This window comes from Eurypyga helias, unplaced genomic scaffold (genome assembly GCF_000690775.1).
Source record: "Eurypyga helias isolate BGI_N326 unplaced genomic scaffold, ASM69077v1 scaffold737, whole genome shotgun sequence".
NCBI classification, from domain to species: domain Eukaryota; kingdom Metazoa; phylum Chordata; class Aves; order Eurypygiformes; family Eurypygidae; genus Eurypyga; species Eurypyga helias.
Genome location: NW_010262144.1, coordinates 66,172 through 83,539, shown reverse-complemented (window position 1 = coordinate 83,539; position 17,368 = coordinate 66,172). Strand labels below are relative to the sequence as shown.

The 17,368-nt window shown below is 44.7% G+C and overlaps 1 protein-coding gene across 1 annotated transcript in view; it reads right to left on the bottom strand.

Annotated features, from left to right (window-relative positions):
• Window positions 1–17,368, bottom strand: part of LOC104512560 (catenin alpha-1-like) — a 99,240-nt gene that overhangs the window by 32,534 nt on the left and 49,338 nt on the right. Inside the window, exons 7-8 of the mRNA XM_010155592.1 lie at window positions 9,652–9,732; window positions 8,702–8,854 (exon numbers count right to left, since the gene is read on the bottom strand). Of these exons, the coding sequence (XP_010153894.1) occupies window positions 8,702–8,854; window positions 9,652–9,732 (234 nt within the window). The remainder of the gene's footprint in view (window positions 1–8,701; window positions 8,855–9,651; window positions 9,733–17,368) is intronic.

The window sequence follows — 17,368 nt, the reverse complement described above, 5'->3', positions numbered from 1 at the left end:
TTCTTTGGGAATTTCAACACGGAAACCAAGCTTTTCAAAGGTGTTCCTGACATTTTCATTTCTGATTAAGCTTCAAAACTTCAGCTTCTTGTTCTGTTTTTTGCCTTTCATTTTACAATTTCTCTGGGAATGCACATTCCCACTCTTAAACAACCTAAAATCACTCATTTTAAGAGAGAAAAAAAAGAAAAAAGAATGGACAGGCAGCCATTCAACATTTTCCTCCTGAGGACATGCTAAAGGAAAGTGTATCTGATATTCTCACAAAATTCAAAAACCGCACACCTAATTTCCCCCTCCCCCCACACTAAGAAAACAGTCCAGATTCACTTCATGATGGGTAAAGCCCATGAAATTAATTTATCCGCAGTAACAACTGTTCTGGTAAAACTAAGTGGCAACTGAGGACTCTCAGAAAAAATGTGTCAATTATGTAATTTCCATCCTTCATGAAAAAAATGCTTTTATTATTGAATAAGTCTATGCATTTATTAATTCCCTCATACACTACCTTCAATATTCAAGACAAATACGAAAATTTTAACGCCCAGCCCTAGCAGGTACTGCACGAGGGTGAAGTCTGCATTTTAGCTATAATCCTGTAACCTCACCAGTTTGCAGAGGCATCGCTAATTCTGAATTATGCCAAACAGTTTCCCTTCTTTAACATGACGAGGGATGGCAGGAGACTTCAGTTCAAGAGCGCAGGGACTCTGGAGCAAGTTACCAGGAGTCACGATGTCAACAGCTCCATGATTTTACAGGACTTAAGTAGCTGCAAAGGGCTGCAGCTCCAGAAAAGGTACCTTGCGAGAGCTTGTTGTGGGCAAGAGAATCCCAATGTGTTAACTTAAAATAGTAAAAGTCTTTAAATAAAACAAGCCACGCACAGAAAAATTCCTGACGTGGAGCACTGCGGGGAACGACGGACTGAGACAACTTATTTCCAGAGCTCTGCAACCTCACGCAGAAAATGAGAGAAATTTTAATTTCAAGTCTGGTTATAAACACACGTTGGGGAAATTTCAGCTAGATGGAACAAAACTGGCAAGCAAAATGTTTCACTTTTGATTCAAAAGTTTTAGACGATGAGGAACAGGGGTTTCAGGGGTTTTTATTTCAACAGGCTGGCAACTGAGAGAGGTAGGGGATCAGAGACAAGGCATCACGTACTTCCTGCTCCCTTCAACATTGAGGCAATTGCTTAATATTTTCATGGGTAAGCACCCTTCTTTTGGGATCAAATCTCAAAACTTGCACCTTTTAAGTTGTGTCTGTGTGTCTAAAAATACATCTATTTAAGCTCTCAACCTAAACGAGCCGTCTCCAACTACCTCTCCAGCTCCGTGGTGCCCTTCTGGGTAGAGCTGTCCCACCAAAGCTCTGTTCAACTCTGCCGAGCCCCTTCCACACCCAGGGGAAACATCTTTCCCCAGCAGAGCGCAACCTCACCTGCTGTCAAGGTTTCACAAAGACGGGAAATTTCTCATGCAGTTGGGCAAACCCTGAGTATTTGCATCACGACAAACCAAACTGGGCTCCATTTATTACGCAGCGAGCGCAGGAGGGAGAGCACGGTTCTCTTGCCAAAGGGAAAGTTTTTCAATCAAAGAGGGGCAAGAGGTGCTTGAAAGGAACTAATACATCCACAGCGTAAAACACAGCCACGGTGGTAAAGCACTAGAAGTACAGGAATACCTTTATTCCCAGTCTGGTAGATTGTCCTTCCTGTAGGCCTGACAGAGAGCAGAGCTGGTAAAGGAATACCAGTGTGCTACGTGGGCACCGTGCCCCTCGTAGATGCAGCTGTAGCAGCAGATGTAACTATTGGCAGAGAAACTCTCCCTTGCTCAGACAAACAAGCTAAAGTGAGAAAATGTTGTTATAAGCACAAAACACATGAGTTACACAAGTCGATCTGAGCTACCATGACAGAAATCACACCGCTGGTACGTAACGTAGATCTGATCTTCAGCGAAAGCTTTCAAAATGAATCCTTAGATGCTTCTTAGCAACAAAAATATTCTTTAAAATAAAAGCCTTTCTAGTAGTGATATTTGCACAGTACCTGAATAACTATCCTTATCCAAAAAAAGCCTCTGTGTTTATCAAAGTGGAAATCATAATTCTTTTCTATCTCATTTTGCTTATCACTCAGAGCATGCTGCATTATCATCTTACTAAAGGCTTCCAACTTGGTGCCTATTATTAGCTGTTTAAACCAGTTTTTGGTGATTCAGACAACTGTTCATGGCAAGTTTAATGATAATTATAAGTACATTATGCTCTTGAAGAGGGCGACAAAATAGTGAGAGGAATGAGCTCTACACAGACTTCAGGCAACTCCTTGATGACACTACGTGACTAATATTCCAATATTGCTAATGACTAAGATGATGAAAATAAAGATATGCATCAAGGCTTTCAGTTATAGATCAAGAATTACAACATGTATGCCACATCTATACAAATTGTACCCAAAAGGCTACTTGAAAACGCTGTTGAAATTAAGACTCAAATAGCTGGAAAATAAAATAGGCCAGGCCTCTATTGCTTTTTACCTACCTCTGTTGTAAATCATGCTAACAGCACCTATCCTCTACTGTGCTTGTACTTCCTGAACCCTATCACACATTTCCCCTTCCCCAAATGCTTCTATCTGTATCAAAAGGACAACGGAACAGTGTAAACACAGGGCTGTTTCCAGTGGGGTAAGAGGACATCACCAGAGTTTCCCAAACCCTAAGCTCATTCACCTCCAACCTCTACACCCTTGGCCCAAGTGTTTAAAAGACCAAGCCCCACACCCTCAGTAATCATCCAACACGATGACTGCCCCTACGGAAAAGGTATGGCAGGAAGGCATCCCCTCACACAGGGGCAGCTACCCAGCACGGTTTTCAAACAGAAGAATGTCTCTGAACACCCCCATCGCTGTCTCGATACGGGAGGGTTCAACTTCATTTCAATCACCTGACGTCTCCCATCGGTTCCACTGCCACATTACCCATCACCGTGCTTCTCCTATGGGTACCCACAACGAAATCTGGACAGAAGTATAATCCTGAAGTCTCTTGTTCTGCTTCCAACACAATTTTTCAGCTCTACCAGCATTCTGCAGAGCCTTTCATACATAATTTGGTGTAGCATTAGAAGATTGGCCTCAAAAAACACCCTTACGGGAAGAAAAGTTATCCTATTTTTTTAAAAGGTCACTTGCCGTTACTTATGTATGATGTATTAAATTTGTATATCCAGTTTTGTTGGAAAATGGAAGAAGTCTTTTTCTGCTGAGGCTTTCCTACTTTCCTGATTATGAATGTAAGGAAAGCATGTTCTACGAGTATAATTTAATTTATTTATGAATTAGTTGACTAATAGAATGAACTTACAAGGAAAGTGCAGCGGTTCTTGAAGAGTGTCAGACTTTAGAGGGCACATTAGAGTTATACTGGTCATTTAATGAAAACATTTGTTTTAAATTGCTGCCAAGGTTATCTATAGACAAATTACAGAAAACGTGCTTGTTCTCTGGAAGAGACATTTTGCTCTCCACCTTCAAACGGGGATTTAGTCTCGAGTTGGACTCTCCCTCTCTCTGCCTCTCCTCTCCAGCCCACAGCACAAGGGCATCTCCCTTGTAACACACAATTACCTTAAAAATAAAAGCAAGTAAAAAGCAAATCTGAGTTTGCAGATTCCCCCCCGCACCCACCCCCCTCTGTGAATGAGCTTACCCCACAGGAAAAATAGGGACTCAGACAGCACAGTAACAACTGACAACCACCCCAGCCCGTAAACAATGAGATCTGAGATAGTAACAGACCCAAAGTTCATAAACACATTCCAAGTGGCTGTTTGATTTGGGTGCCAAGTGCTATGTATGCCTGCACTTTCCACCCAAGATACATCATCTGGCTTTTGGTACCGTTACATACCACGATGGCAAGCACGAGGAAAGTCGAGTTAAAGAATGAGCCAAGCCACTCCACTCCCACCTCCGAAGACACTAGTTCTATAACTCTGCATAAGCTTTGGGAATCAGGTGGCTGACAGACACAAAGGGTGATCTTGTGAGACCAGATTTATTTCTAGATCTGATGGATGCCTCCATGCCATGCTTCGTTTGTAACAGCTACATGCATACCTTCATCATGAAGCTGTGCCCAGGTAGGTTCTCTCTCATGAAGAAAGGATAGGCAAGCCTCAGTCTTTCAAAACCTCTGATGTGTTTGAAGTCCCAAAGCTAGCTATTATTTTAAACCCAAGCTATGTTTTACCCACTCCAGATTTTTTAAAAGCCTTTCCCATATAAAAAACCTGCAGCTGTTTGACTCTCTGAAGAATATATAGGCTGCAAGCATGGGCAAATGAGGATAAACTGCAATGAAAACGCTGCAAGTGTGCAGGGCTTTGGGCTTTTGGAGAGTGGTATTTTTAGGCTGAGGTCTGAAGAATTACTCCAGGACATCAGGCTAGACAGTCAGGGCAACAGAAGGGGAAAATGTCAGCGCGAGAGGCTACAGATAGCTTATGGAGCTGCAAGTGCCCAAATGTGATTCTTTCCAAGCAAATAAATTTGCAGTCTGCATCTGTTCATGGGTTTTCACTGAAGATGAGAAAATCATCTCTCCATATGCAAGATACAACCCAGCACATTAAAAAAAAGGCACAGAGCAGTCTTTTCAGATAAATTAAAGCAATTGGAAAAAAATTATGCTTATGAAACATCATTGAGAGCTTTTGCCTCCCTGGTCTTGCTAAAATTTCTCTGAGAAAGAGACTTAAAAATAAATTTTAAGTGGAGAAAAACATTTGACACAGGGGTGCTGTGGCTCCAGAGTAAGATAACATTATTCACTATTTTAAAGGGATTATAAACTCTCCCTTTCCAAAATACTCTTCAGCAAGCAAACAGCTACTGGAAGATTTTAACTCTGTCCTCATCTACCTTTCAAATACCTGATTTCCTAAGGTCTGAAAATCTTTTCCATTAAAACTACACAGTATAAACCAGTGACAAACTGACAACCTAATTTTTATTTTTCTAAAGCATTCAATAGTGTAGTAAAAGTTTCTTCTTAACATTTATGGCTTTTTTGCTTTTCAGAGAAGAGCCAGAAGTGTCTCTGCGGCGACACCAGGGAGCGGTACAAAGGCATCTTGTGCACAAGCACACTTCAAAGACTGAGACAAACAAAAAGTCAGCGTGGTGCTAAGTGACATCACTAAAAATGAGCACCAACCTGCAGGACAGTCTAGTTTCTGCTGTGGAGGAGTATTAAATCTAAGGATGCCAATGCCAAGCTGTCTTTCCTCAAGAGCATAGTTACAGGCTGGAGAGCCAAGGCTACTTCACCCAGCGTGGTAAAAACCACTGGAACACAAAGAAATACAACAAAATCTGTAAACTAGGAAGACTTTCATAGTTCACAAGTGAATTTAACTTTTTTTTACACTGGTTTCAAAAACGCTGCCTCTTCTGTTATTCCCTGTGCTGCATTTAAATTGGCTTCTCAATTCCTCAATTAAACTCCTTTAAGAAAATTCAGGCACAGTGCTAGCTAGTTAATGGCCTGGTAGTAGAGACCAATTTTGAAAGCTATCTTTGAAACATATTATTCAACTGAGACAAGTCTCATTTTACTATTTTACCGTTACTCAGTTTTCAAAAGGCAGGATAAGGGCGTTAGTATTTTACTACGTGAGAAACAAATGAGATGGAAGCCTTTTGGGACATGGCTTTGGTTTGGTTTCTCCAGAAGATACAGACCCAGCAGGCAAAGTGGGTTTTGTGGTTATTGCACCTTTTGGTCAAATTTGGCTGCCTAGACTTTAGGAACCACAAACCACTCCGCTGGCAAGAAGGGAATGTTTTGAAATAAAATTACCCAAATCATGTGCTTGCATCTCTTTACAGCTGCTTGGAGGGCCTGTAAACACCTCTGCACTGCAGGAGCAAGAGCTTCCCATGCTAATCCAGGGCAGAAGCAGCACTGCCACTGCTCCTGTCTAGGCAACACCAGCAGAGTTCAGTGGCCAAAAAAAATTACACATCTATATGTATCTGTCACAGTCCCCTCTAGTGGCTGGTTCACCAGGAGAGCAGCACTGACTCCTCCAGGTCAGAGGACTAAATCCAAGGTGTAAAACTTCTCAGTAATTCAGACAGGGATGTTCCCAGTCACCAGCACAGAGCAAGTCCCATATGCGCCTCGTCCCATCACTCAGCATGAACGGAAAGGACATGTTCTCTTCTCCATCTCAAACACGGGAGCCTGTCAATCACGGCGTGATCCACAACACAGCTCCTCTCTGGGCTACAGCTGTTTTGTCACGTTTGATGACTTGAGGCACTCAGCAGCGTTTCGGGGGGTAGTCAGGATAAACTCCCAGCACACTGCTCTTCCTCTGCAAAGAGCATAAGCAATCGCTTCTCACCAAGTGCCACATCTTCTGTTCTGCTCTTACACAACCGCTTATTGTTTCTCTGGATATCTGGAGTCGAGTTTTCTGCCCGAGAGCAGAATCATATGGGAACTTGCAAACATCCTTCTCCATCCTGGCAGAGACACTTGAAGACACTGTAAGTGCAGCTCACCCCAACCTGTCTTCCTTCACAGTAAATCTGACATCGCACACGACTCCACAGTGGCTCTCTATCCCCTTGAGACAAAGGCTCTGCAGGAGCACTATTCCCCTTCTGTCGAAGCTAAGCGTATGTATTAATCCATCTATATTCACAGGAGGGGTTTATAAGCCATCTAGATCACGCTACTCTATAGCTGTAGTTACATTTTAGACAGCAAAAGCAATAAGCAAGCCTTCAAAAAGTTGTTGCAGCAGCATATCATTTTAGCAGAACCTTTTGATGCCGGTCAGAAGTATTGTTTAATGCATACTTTCAGGGCAGTAGTCTTTCAAGAAAGACAGACTGTTGGCTGAATAGAGATTCTGTAAAATTAATTTGCAGCTTGGCATTTCGCACACAAAGTAAGGTCAGTAAAACCCGCTCGTACACGCCAGTGAGGACAGCCATTCACTGCTTTTCAGATGGAACACAAAGTCTGGAGGAGCAGGGAGCAAGGGCTCACCTAGCAAGGGCGGGAGGGAAGCTCACGGATGGAGCAGCACAACTGCCTCTTTCTATTCGCACCAATAACTCCGCGCATGGACAGCACACATCCACTGAGAAGGTGGCAGAACTACGGCAGGGTAGACACTGCTACTGTTGTACCAGTCAACTTCTCCTGTGAACAACCCCTAAGAATAATTTTCTAGATAAATTAGGCTCACAACACGAAGAAGGGAAGCTTTAGACAAACCCACTGCTGCACGTGGCATGGCTGAATCCTGCTGCCAAGGCAGGGGTACAGCTGCACTGTCTTCTACCTGCTGTTTTGTTGAACTAAGTTACTTAAAATTCAGAACAAAATAACTTAGAAACTGTGTGAAGATGGCACTGACACTGAAACGCAGCAGGCCAGTAGTGAGGAACGGGCAGCTCTGAAGAATTAAAAGATTGACATTGCTTAGAGAGCAACTCTGAAGGGTTGGCCTAGCCTGATGCACCTCAGGCTACGGGGCAGCTGCGCACCTTGCTCAGGGCCCTGAGGGCTTTAAAAGAAGTCACCAAAAAAACGTATTGAGCAAGAGTCAGAAACCACTTTTACTGACGTTCGCCAAGTCTTATTCTTGAGTAGTTTAAGTCTGTCGAGTTGCATTGGAAGTATTCCCGATGAGCCAAGGAGACACACGGACTCAATTACCCAACGCAGAGATACCAAGAGAGCAAAAATACGTTAACCAGGGCCTGACTGTTCCCAGGACACTGCTGAGGCTCAACACCGAGCCAGCTGATGCCTTAAAGTGCACTGAAGGGCACAGGAGGAGTCTTCAAAGTTTATTCTTAGTGGCATGTTTCTGCAACAATACCTGTAGACGTTTGCTCCTTGGCATTTAGCGTCAGGAGGCACAAAACTCTCATGGGAAAACAACGGCAAGAGGACAAGGTTACTGAGATGCATCTCTAAATACAGGGCATGAACTTGTGTTGCTCCTGGTAAACATGCTACCTATTGGAAAACTGTTATATTTAATAGTAGGCTAATGATCTTTAATGCATTTTAGTTAAGACAGGTCATTCCCATTTAAGGTGACCTTCCCACAGGTCTGGAGCAACATCAATTTGAGAGACATGTTTTTATTGAAAAGATGGCTGGTACCAGTTTTGTTGTTACTGTGAGTTTTCTGTTTGTTCTTTACACAGACACAAGCAGGTTGTCATTCTAAAAGTCTTCACATACAAGGCCTGTTTGTCTTCACTAGTATTTTACTGAAAATCCTCCAGGCTTCAAGCAAGGGGTCAAATCGTGCAGCAGGACAGTAATGCCACAGTCTTCCTTCTTCCATATCACCATCTCAATTAACAAATCAAGTAAAGGTAACATAAGCATAATACATTCCATCGTATAATATCTAAAACTACATGGTCTATGCAACAGTAGCTTCTGCTTTTTGATAAGCTTACGTTTTAAATTATCTAGATATTAAATTGTACTTAAATTCATTAAAATAAAATTTAAAAAGCAAACATATTACAGAATTTGCTAGTTGTTTCAACAGAATTGAAAAATGTGTTTTGCTTAGTCTTGCCTTAATTTAACTAGTGATAATTTAATTTTAATTTGTACCATCTTACCTCAATCAATTTGTTGGCATGTTCACGGAAAACCTGGGCATATTCTTTAACTTCTTTTTCGTTCCCATTCTTGGCAGCTTCAATCAATACTAGAAGGGGAACATTTGTTTCCAGAAAAGAGTCTGATACATGGTCCATAACAGCTTTGCGGAGCTAAAATAAAAGAATGAGGTATTTCTCAGTAGTGTTCCACTGCTGTGTTCCTTTTACTGTATTAATACATAAAGCTTAAGTACTTTAGTCGTTGATCCTTTTTCCTTTATGTGGTCAAGGCTTTCCATGCTCTAAGTCTCGTCTATACACTTTTTCCTTCCATTTAAATTAAATCTCCTTAAAAAACTGGATTAGTTATGTAAGTGCAAGTCACCAGTTTGGCCACAAATATTGATTTAGCAGCTCACATTGGTTTTGTCTGAGTAAATTTGCTGCTTTCCCTCAGCTGACTGAACAGCATGCTGATTTAGCTTTAGTATTTTTCTACTAGAATAAAAACATTTTTCAAACAACTTGATCCATATTCACGTTTACTTGAAAAGGGGAATACATTGCTCTAAAAACCAAACACACAAAAGACATGTTACATAAATACCGTCGTCAAAGAAAATAAGCTCTCCGAGATGAATACCATCGGAATTATAAAGCGTACCTGATTATGTTCAAAACCCTAAAATGTGAGGTCTGGGGGGTTCTTCATTTGGGTTTTTGTTTGTTTGAAATCCCTCTTGCCACAACGATGTTTAAGAATCCAACATCTTTATTACTCAGTTAACACATTTCCACCCCACGCTTCCCAGTGAACCAGGTGCTGGAAGCTTCTAGCTATTAATTCACTAGATACAAGCAGGTGAGCCCACTGGAAACAAACCAACCACTAACATCTTTCCAAGAGGGCAACCATGCAGGAATGAACTCATCTGTCTCAACAAGCAACAACTTTATATATTAATTACCTGTCTCCGCAGGTCTCTGGTCTTTTTGGTCATTTTATCAATTGCAGAGTTCAGTGCATCACTTCTTTCTTTGCGGCCAGCCTGAAAAACAAGAGACAAAGAGGTAAGTGAGTCTCAAAGTAAACTCAGCATTATTCAGGTACACAGCCAGCTTCTTCAAAATAACAATAAAGAAAGAATAAAGTGGTTATGAACAGTAGAAGAAAAGTCTCCACCTCCCTGATGAGCACTCTCTTCCTGGCTGGTGTGGGCAGTACAGAACATCTGACATCTTAAGATTTTACCTTCAACAATCGCCAGCTTTCTTTCAGAAGAGGATGGTTTCATAAATCTAGACACCTTTTTGCTCCTTAGCAGCTGGAGATCAGATTCAACCTCTGAGTTTTAGATTTCTCTTTTCTGCCAGTCAGCCAAGCATCCACAGCTGGCACTGCATCGAGCCCGGGACAGACCTGATTCAGCCCTCAACCTCCTCCCACCTCAGCTCCAGCCATCAGCAAGGCCAGTGGGTTGCTCACATCTCACACTGCCTTCCACCTGCGGGTCCGAGCACCACACCAGCAGCCCACCAGGCTGTGCATCCAACACCTCCGTGCTCCCTTACACACCTCTAAGCTCCCTTACACACCTCCGTGCTCCCTTACACACCTCCGTACCCAGCTATCACAGAAGGCTGCTATTGAGCAGGCAGCCAAAAATCAATTACCTTAAAGGTAAAACCGTTATAAACCATTTGTCGAGGATGAGATCCAACATTTCAAGTAAGTATCCAGGCCCACCCGTGGAGCGCTGGATATCGCCAAGGTTTGATGCAGCAAGTTTCACATTAGCCCTGTTGTTAGAGAGGGCAAGGGGCCCAGGAGCAGTAGCAGCTTCTCTCCTTTTAAGCAGGCACTGCGTCAAAAATATCCTAATTTGTATCAAATTGGGAGTGTTAGATACAACAGTGGCGGTGGTCTGGGTTTGCTGGGAGTTTTTTCTGTATAATACAGCTTCTATTAGAGTTTTGAAACACACTTTATGCAACCACAATCCAATTTCTGAAGTTCTAAGCTACGATCAATGTAATTATCCTGTTGAGAAGAAAAACCATTTAGCAGCACTAAAGTGAGGGTATGCCAGTTAACAATTCTCCAGGTGACAGGCTGCTCTGAAATACCTGGGTGGGCAGCCTTGTATCTAAACCACCGAGTCCACTCTACACCAGGAATAAAAATTAAAATCAGGGGGGGAAAAAATTAGGATGTTGTAAATGTCATTACAGTTTAACGAATTATTGAAGATTTGTCACCTCCCTGATCAAGTAATTTGATTCTCCTCACAAAAGGTAGCTGAAAAGTGACTGAAATTACAACCAGGAGCTCATTCCGATGACACCACAGCCTTTGGCAGACCCAGCGTCGGCCCGTTCCTCGCTCCACGTTCAAAAATCAAAGCCAAAGTCTCCAAATAAAGTGAAGATGAAAATGCTAATTTATCGAACAGTTTGCTGCTGCTGTGCTCGGTGGGCACAAAACCCCAAGGCAGTTAGGCCAGAAAGCCCCTGCGGAGCACTCTCTCCCAAGCCGCAGCTCCGAGCGCGCTGGGGGCAGCGGGTGCTGCCTGCACCCCGACGCGAGTGATCCGCCCGCAAGTCTGAAACCTGCCAACTGGCACCGCACAAACGAAAAGCCTCTCTGCGACATAAACCTGCAGCTGCTTGCTTCTTCTGATGCTTCCACGCCAGTTTACCTACTGCAACACGAGCGTTCCACCGAATCCCCGGCACCCCGCAGTACACGTGGGCAGTTTTTTCCAGAAATATCTTTGGATCCAACATGTATACTCATCTATTATGTAGAAAGCCAAACATTCAGCTATTCCAAGAAGCACTACTTTGCTTCTCCCTGGGTGCTCCTACATTACCATGTTAACGGGAAGTAGGAGCAGGCTTTTGATGCGAGTCCACCCATCGCTTCCACTTTGCCGTTCCTGGCTTCACAGCCCAGAACAGCCTCGGTGCACGAGGACCAGATGCCTTTCAGATGAGAGAAAAACCAAGAGACGTCTTCTGCTAATGGACACTGAGTCCATGAGACCAGACCGCAGCCAGTCCTACGTTTAGTGCCCTGAGAAGCACGCGATGCATACGTTAGAGGCCAAGCAGCACCAACCTCATACTGTTGATCCGTTCCCATTAAGCCACGCCACATAACAGTGCAGAAAGAGCTGTATAATCTAAACCCATTAGACTTTAGCAGGGAAGCTCCATCTTATTTCCACCTTGTTGGCATTCAGAAATTTTAGTACAGAAGCTCGTCAGAAGTATGAAGAGAATTTCCTTCCGAAGGCTGCAACATCCAACGCCCTGCTCATTCAGCCGTGGTCATTTAACAACTTGGCACACGTAACTACTAACCCCGCTCCTTCCTCAGGGCTGGTGCAGCGGGGCACAACAGGACAAACACCACGCACGCCCGCATCTCTGTGGCTACAGAGACCCTGTTGTCATTAACTTCCTAAATCATAGAATCACAGAATGGTTTGGGTTGGAAAGGACCTTGAAGAGCATCTAGTTCCAACCCCCCTGCCATGGGCAGGGACACCTTCCACTAGACCAGGCTACATCACAGCCAATCCTAACCAAATTCCCGGCCCGGAGACAGGATAGCAAGTTTGCCCACCTGGTTTCCTGACCTTTTTTGCATAAAATGAAACATAAAACCCCACCTGTGGGACCAATTACACCCCATTATGTCCGCGGGAAGGCAGCTAGTGGGACAGTGGTTGCTGGAGCACGTGAAGAGCCAAGAGCCTGCGACTGCACAAACTCTCCAGAACACATACACACACTAAAGATGATGCCTGACCACAACGGTCACTTTGTCCAGGCTCCCACACAACCAGGAATTTTCACTCCAAGGCTCAACAAGTCTGTCTCAAGTAATAAATCATGTTCTAAAGGCTCCAAGTGACAGTTTACCACCCCTGCATAACTTATTCCAGTAACGAATTGCTATTAAAAACTTGGTCCTTGTTTCTAGTCTAAACTTCCACTGACAAGCCATGCAATGACCCAGCAGCACAACACATCCCAGCTATCGGCTCCTCTTATCCACGGGATTAGGACTCACAATAGCGAAGCCTGAATATTCAGATTACTAATAGGATTTTAGCTATTCAGCACAAAACTCTGCTAAGGGAATCCCAAGCTCTGCAGTCAGTAAGCAGATAATAGATTCAGTATATTTAATAGGGTCATACTGACCAGCTGAGTCCTTTGGCAGCACAGTATCACAGCTCTGTCCAGTATCATGGATAATAAATTTAGCCACTGTCGAAATTTACTTTAAATTAAATAGATCTTTATCAAAGAGGCTAGAATCGCTGTTAAAATTGCTCTTTTTCCCCTGCTCCCCGTAATCTGCTCTTCCACCAGCATCGCTCCCCTGCTTGGGAAGCAATACAAGCAGTCACTGTCGCATCCCTGCTGTTCCGGCTCACACAGCTATCCCCACTAGGGCTTGGTTTAATGGCTTAAAGCAAAGAAAGGGGATTTGTATACAGGGAGGCAAGTGGAATCACCATCTCTGTCACAAAGCATTCCCTTTGCAGGCCTGCCATCTGAATTAAAACAACTGAAAAAAACTGAACTGAGGTTTTCCTGCAGCTACTGATGTTAAAATCTAACCCCAAGTGATTTATCAAGGGAACCCAGCACAGTGCTGGTAGTGCAGGAATGGTCTCCTAAAGCCCCCAGGATCAGCAGCGCGTGTATTGCAGCAAGTTACTCACACCACCATGTTTTTATAGCTAAACATCAAAAACTTCCATTGTTAATCTCAATGACTCAGTTTAGGTTAAGCTAAGACCACAGAGCTACTGAGAGAAACAGTGCCTCCTGCCCGGCACCAGCCCTCACAGCGCTCCCACCAAAGAGCACAGCACCCCTCCTCCCCAGATGTGAGCCAGATGTGCCACCGCTGCATGACTGAGAGCCACCACCGCCCTGCCTACCACCCACCATGCAATTACCCGGGAAAGATGGTTCGCAGAGAGGTTTCTGCTTCTGGTAATCTACGAACTGTTTTCTGAGCTGTTTGTACAACAGGCAGCATCGTGGTTAATGATGGTGATTTAAGAAGTGAAAAATTAGCGTTGGGCATGCCTTCCTCTGGGCAGGCAGTTGTACGTCAGTGTGCCACTGCTGAGCCATGCTTCGTGGGGAGGCAGGAGATTTAATGCTCAGGTTCGGTTTGTCACATGCTTCATTTTTGCCTTGACACCTAGCCTAATTGCATGTCTACAAAGGATAACCATCTGTACTCCTCCATTACCATGATATTAGGGCTGCAAACAAGTTCCAGATATAGCAGTGCTGATTCAAGACCAGGAAGGGTAAGCAGCAATGTATGACACATGAATTTCGGCAGTGCTTTCACATCTGTGGTCTGCTGGACTCTCTGCTGGCTTGCTGCAGGAAGGAGTCTCCCATGGCAAGCTCCCAGCTCACCAAAGCCCCGGGGCTGCATGGCATCTGCCAGGGTTCAGCAAGAACCTGACTCAGAATAAAGCTGCCTGCACACCTTGCTGGTCTGGGCTGCTCTCGCCCGACATCCTTCCCCACCGCTGGACTGCAGCCACGCTCCCAGCAACACCAGTGGAGAGGGGAAGGCCAGCTCCTGCACTTGCGCAGGGGCAAAGAGCAATCAAAATGTGGGACCAGTACCACGTACAGAGAGCTTTCAGACAGGGAGGTGACAGTCACCATGCTATGCCCCAGCACACGTGTGTCCTTTGCTCCCAGGAAGACAACGACACCCCACCTAGAGTGCCCTGCCCCCCCGCTCCCACAGCCCTTGCCCGAAGGATCTCTGCGGCTAGCCTGGACACGTCCCTTGACCATCCATCGTCGTAGGCATGCTGCCTTCTTGTGCGCCCAATTCTCGGGGCTCACCGCCAGAGCCGCTCCACAGCAGCACATCCGAGTGACAGTACGCACATGGTCGTGCTCGTCTCCCTCGCCTGACAGCCCTACTGACACAGCATGAGGCTATCTTTTAGCAAAAAAGGCAGCAAATACCGCCGTGATTCCCGACGTGCCAACGTCCAGCAAAAATCAACACAATCATTTCCTCAGGCAGAAGGGTGAGCTGTCTGCTTGCATGGAGCCACACACGTGGCTGCAATTCCTAGGTGCCCCAGCCTCGCCTGCAACGCCAGGACTTGCCATACGCCGAGCCTAAGGCACAAGAAAGTCACACAGCCCACATCTACATCAAGTAAAATTAGCTTATTTGTTGTTCTTAATCCACTAGGAAGGCTTCCACAAGATGTCAGCCTAACTAAATGACAACACTACCCTCGGGGTGCAATTCTACTTCTCCAGCGCACGCGTTTAGTGGGAAAACCAGTTCCTTTGCTGCTTGAGGAGTGGGGTAAGAGAGAAGCCCCCGAGGTGGTGTTCACTCCTAGCAACCTTACTCCCAAGGCAGACATGCCATTTTCCATCTGTGTTGCACGTAACAATTTGGGGCATTACTTTGAAGAGCCCTTTCTGGAGGAAGGCCCCAGATGGCACTCACGTGTAGGTCTCCTTGGCATGTGAGCAAGCTTTCAGTCTCAGGAGAAACACAGTTGCCTGAGTTTTGCAGACTGCTGGGGTTTATCCCCAGCCCATTACACCTCGACACCCCAGGCAGCTCCCCAGGAACAAGGTGAGCATTACTGCAGAGCTCCAGACTTAAAAGAATCAGACGCACGCTTTCGGTAATATCTGTTAATTCATGACTAGTGCACATAAAAACATGTTTCGCTAAGAAAATCGCTCATAAAGTTTGTGTTAACAGTTTCCCAAACAGGAAACTCGCTGGCAAGGTGCTAAATAGCCCTTGTTTGGTTACGGGCCAAAGAATGGAGAGCTTTAGAAAGGAAGCGACTTACCGTGTTTGAACATTAACTCTTAACTCTGTGCCAAATTACACAATCTTAATGTGGGAGGAACCTACCAACAGATACCGATGCAAAAAAGCAAAATGTTTCCAAAGATACCTAAATTCAGCCTCCTGGTAATAGCGGAAAGAGGTAGCACAGGGGAGGAGTAACATCTGACCTTATAGCCATCACCATTTTATTAACTCCACCCTTTGGAATGTTGCTTTTAAATGTTATGTTATCCTATCTAAATGCTGTTAAAATTCCAATCAGCACTTCAAATCAGAATTTGGCACCAGAGGAGCTGCTGTGGGAAGCGTAACCACAGGTACTTGGGTGCAGTAGTGCTGTCAGACAGCTGGCAACCGACAGCTAAGGCTGGGCTTCAGCACTTGGTGAACACTACAAGTGAAGAAACTCCATCAATAGGTTTATGTAATTGCTTTGCATGTATTTCACATTCACTCTAGAGCGAAAGAAAATATTTTTAAGGCAGAGCAACTGAAGAAATTTAATTAGCAGTTCCTAGTTGTCTTTATCATTAGCTACTTCCTGATGGGTTAGGGTGTGTTTTTTTGTTTTGCTTTGGTTTTTGAGTGGGTTTGAGGTTTTCTTTTTGCTTGTTTTTTAAGAGTTCACCTTCTCCATCCCTTTACTTTCCACTTAGCACTTCTCGTCAGTCGGGATGGGACAACCCATCACAGAAAGGAAGTAACACAGTCAGTATTACAATTACAACGCAGCAAAGGGAGAAGCATGCAGAAAACAGCAAGTCTCAGTTTAAATAAGTACCTCTAAGGAACCAAAGCACATAATACTAAAGGTAAATGGCCATTTTATTTTTAAATCTTCTTATGACACAATCCATCATCTTCCTCCATCAGCCTGGGAAGTTTGTTAGTCTCAGCTCATCCCAAATCCTGAGGTTGTGATACCTTGCCGTGACAGAGCCAATGCTTTCAAGTACCTTCTACTGCATTATTGCTTTATCTCTCAAGGTGAACATAAAAAAGCTTATCCGAGTTGCTGGGAGCGGGTTGGAGTGGGAAGCTAACGCCCCCCTGCCTCAACCACATCAAGCCAAGGCCAGAGCCACTGCTCCACAGGCTTTCCGGCACATACACACAAAAACCTTAAAACCACAGAAAAATCAACTCTGTTCCCTTTACCTTTCAGCAGCAACTGTCCCAGAGGAGAGTTTGCTCCAGATAGAAGGGCAATGAAGTTCTAAAACAAGCAGCCATGATGGTGTATCTGCCTCCCCCACCCTGTGCATGCACGCTCCGGCCAGGGACTGGCTCAGCTCTAACAGCACAGAGCTATGCAGGGTCACCCTTTCTGCAAAGGCAAATTTCTGCGACTCTGAAGCACACAGGAGAACCGTTACGGACCCGCCCCGCAGCGCGATGCTCGGGGAAGTCATGTGCCCCCTTTCACGGGGGGCTTATGACACCAGAATGTAATTGGTGACCGCGAGGGAGCCCTCAATCTGCTCTGTGCCCCAACAGTAAATGCCAACCTCACGACTTTTTCTCCTGCACTCCAGTCCCCAGGAAAAAGCAAGTACAAAAGCCACTGTTCGGGGTGAAAAAATAGATTTTCTGGTTTCATAACTGCACGCTGTCAAGCTGGATTCCAATTAAATTTTTCCTGTGCCCCCAATGCAAGCTTTGCTTTTTCCAGAAATTTCTCATCACTCGAAACGGTCGCTCCCAGCCTTCGCTGCGGGGCTGCGCGCTGTACTTTGACACACCGCCTTCATCTACGCGACTGTTCTCTCCCTTTACCGCTTTGGCAGGGACCA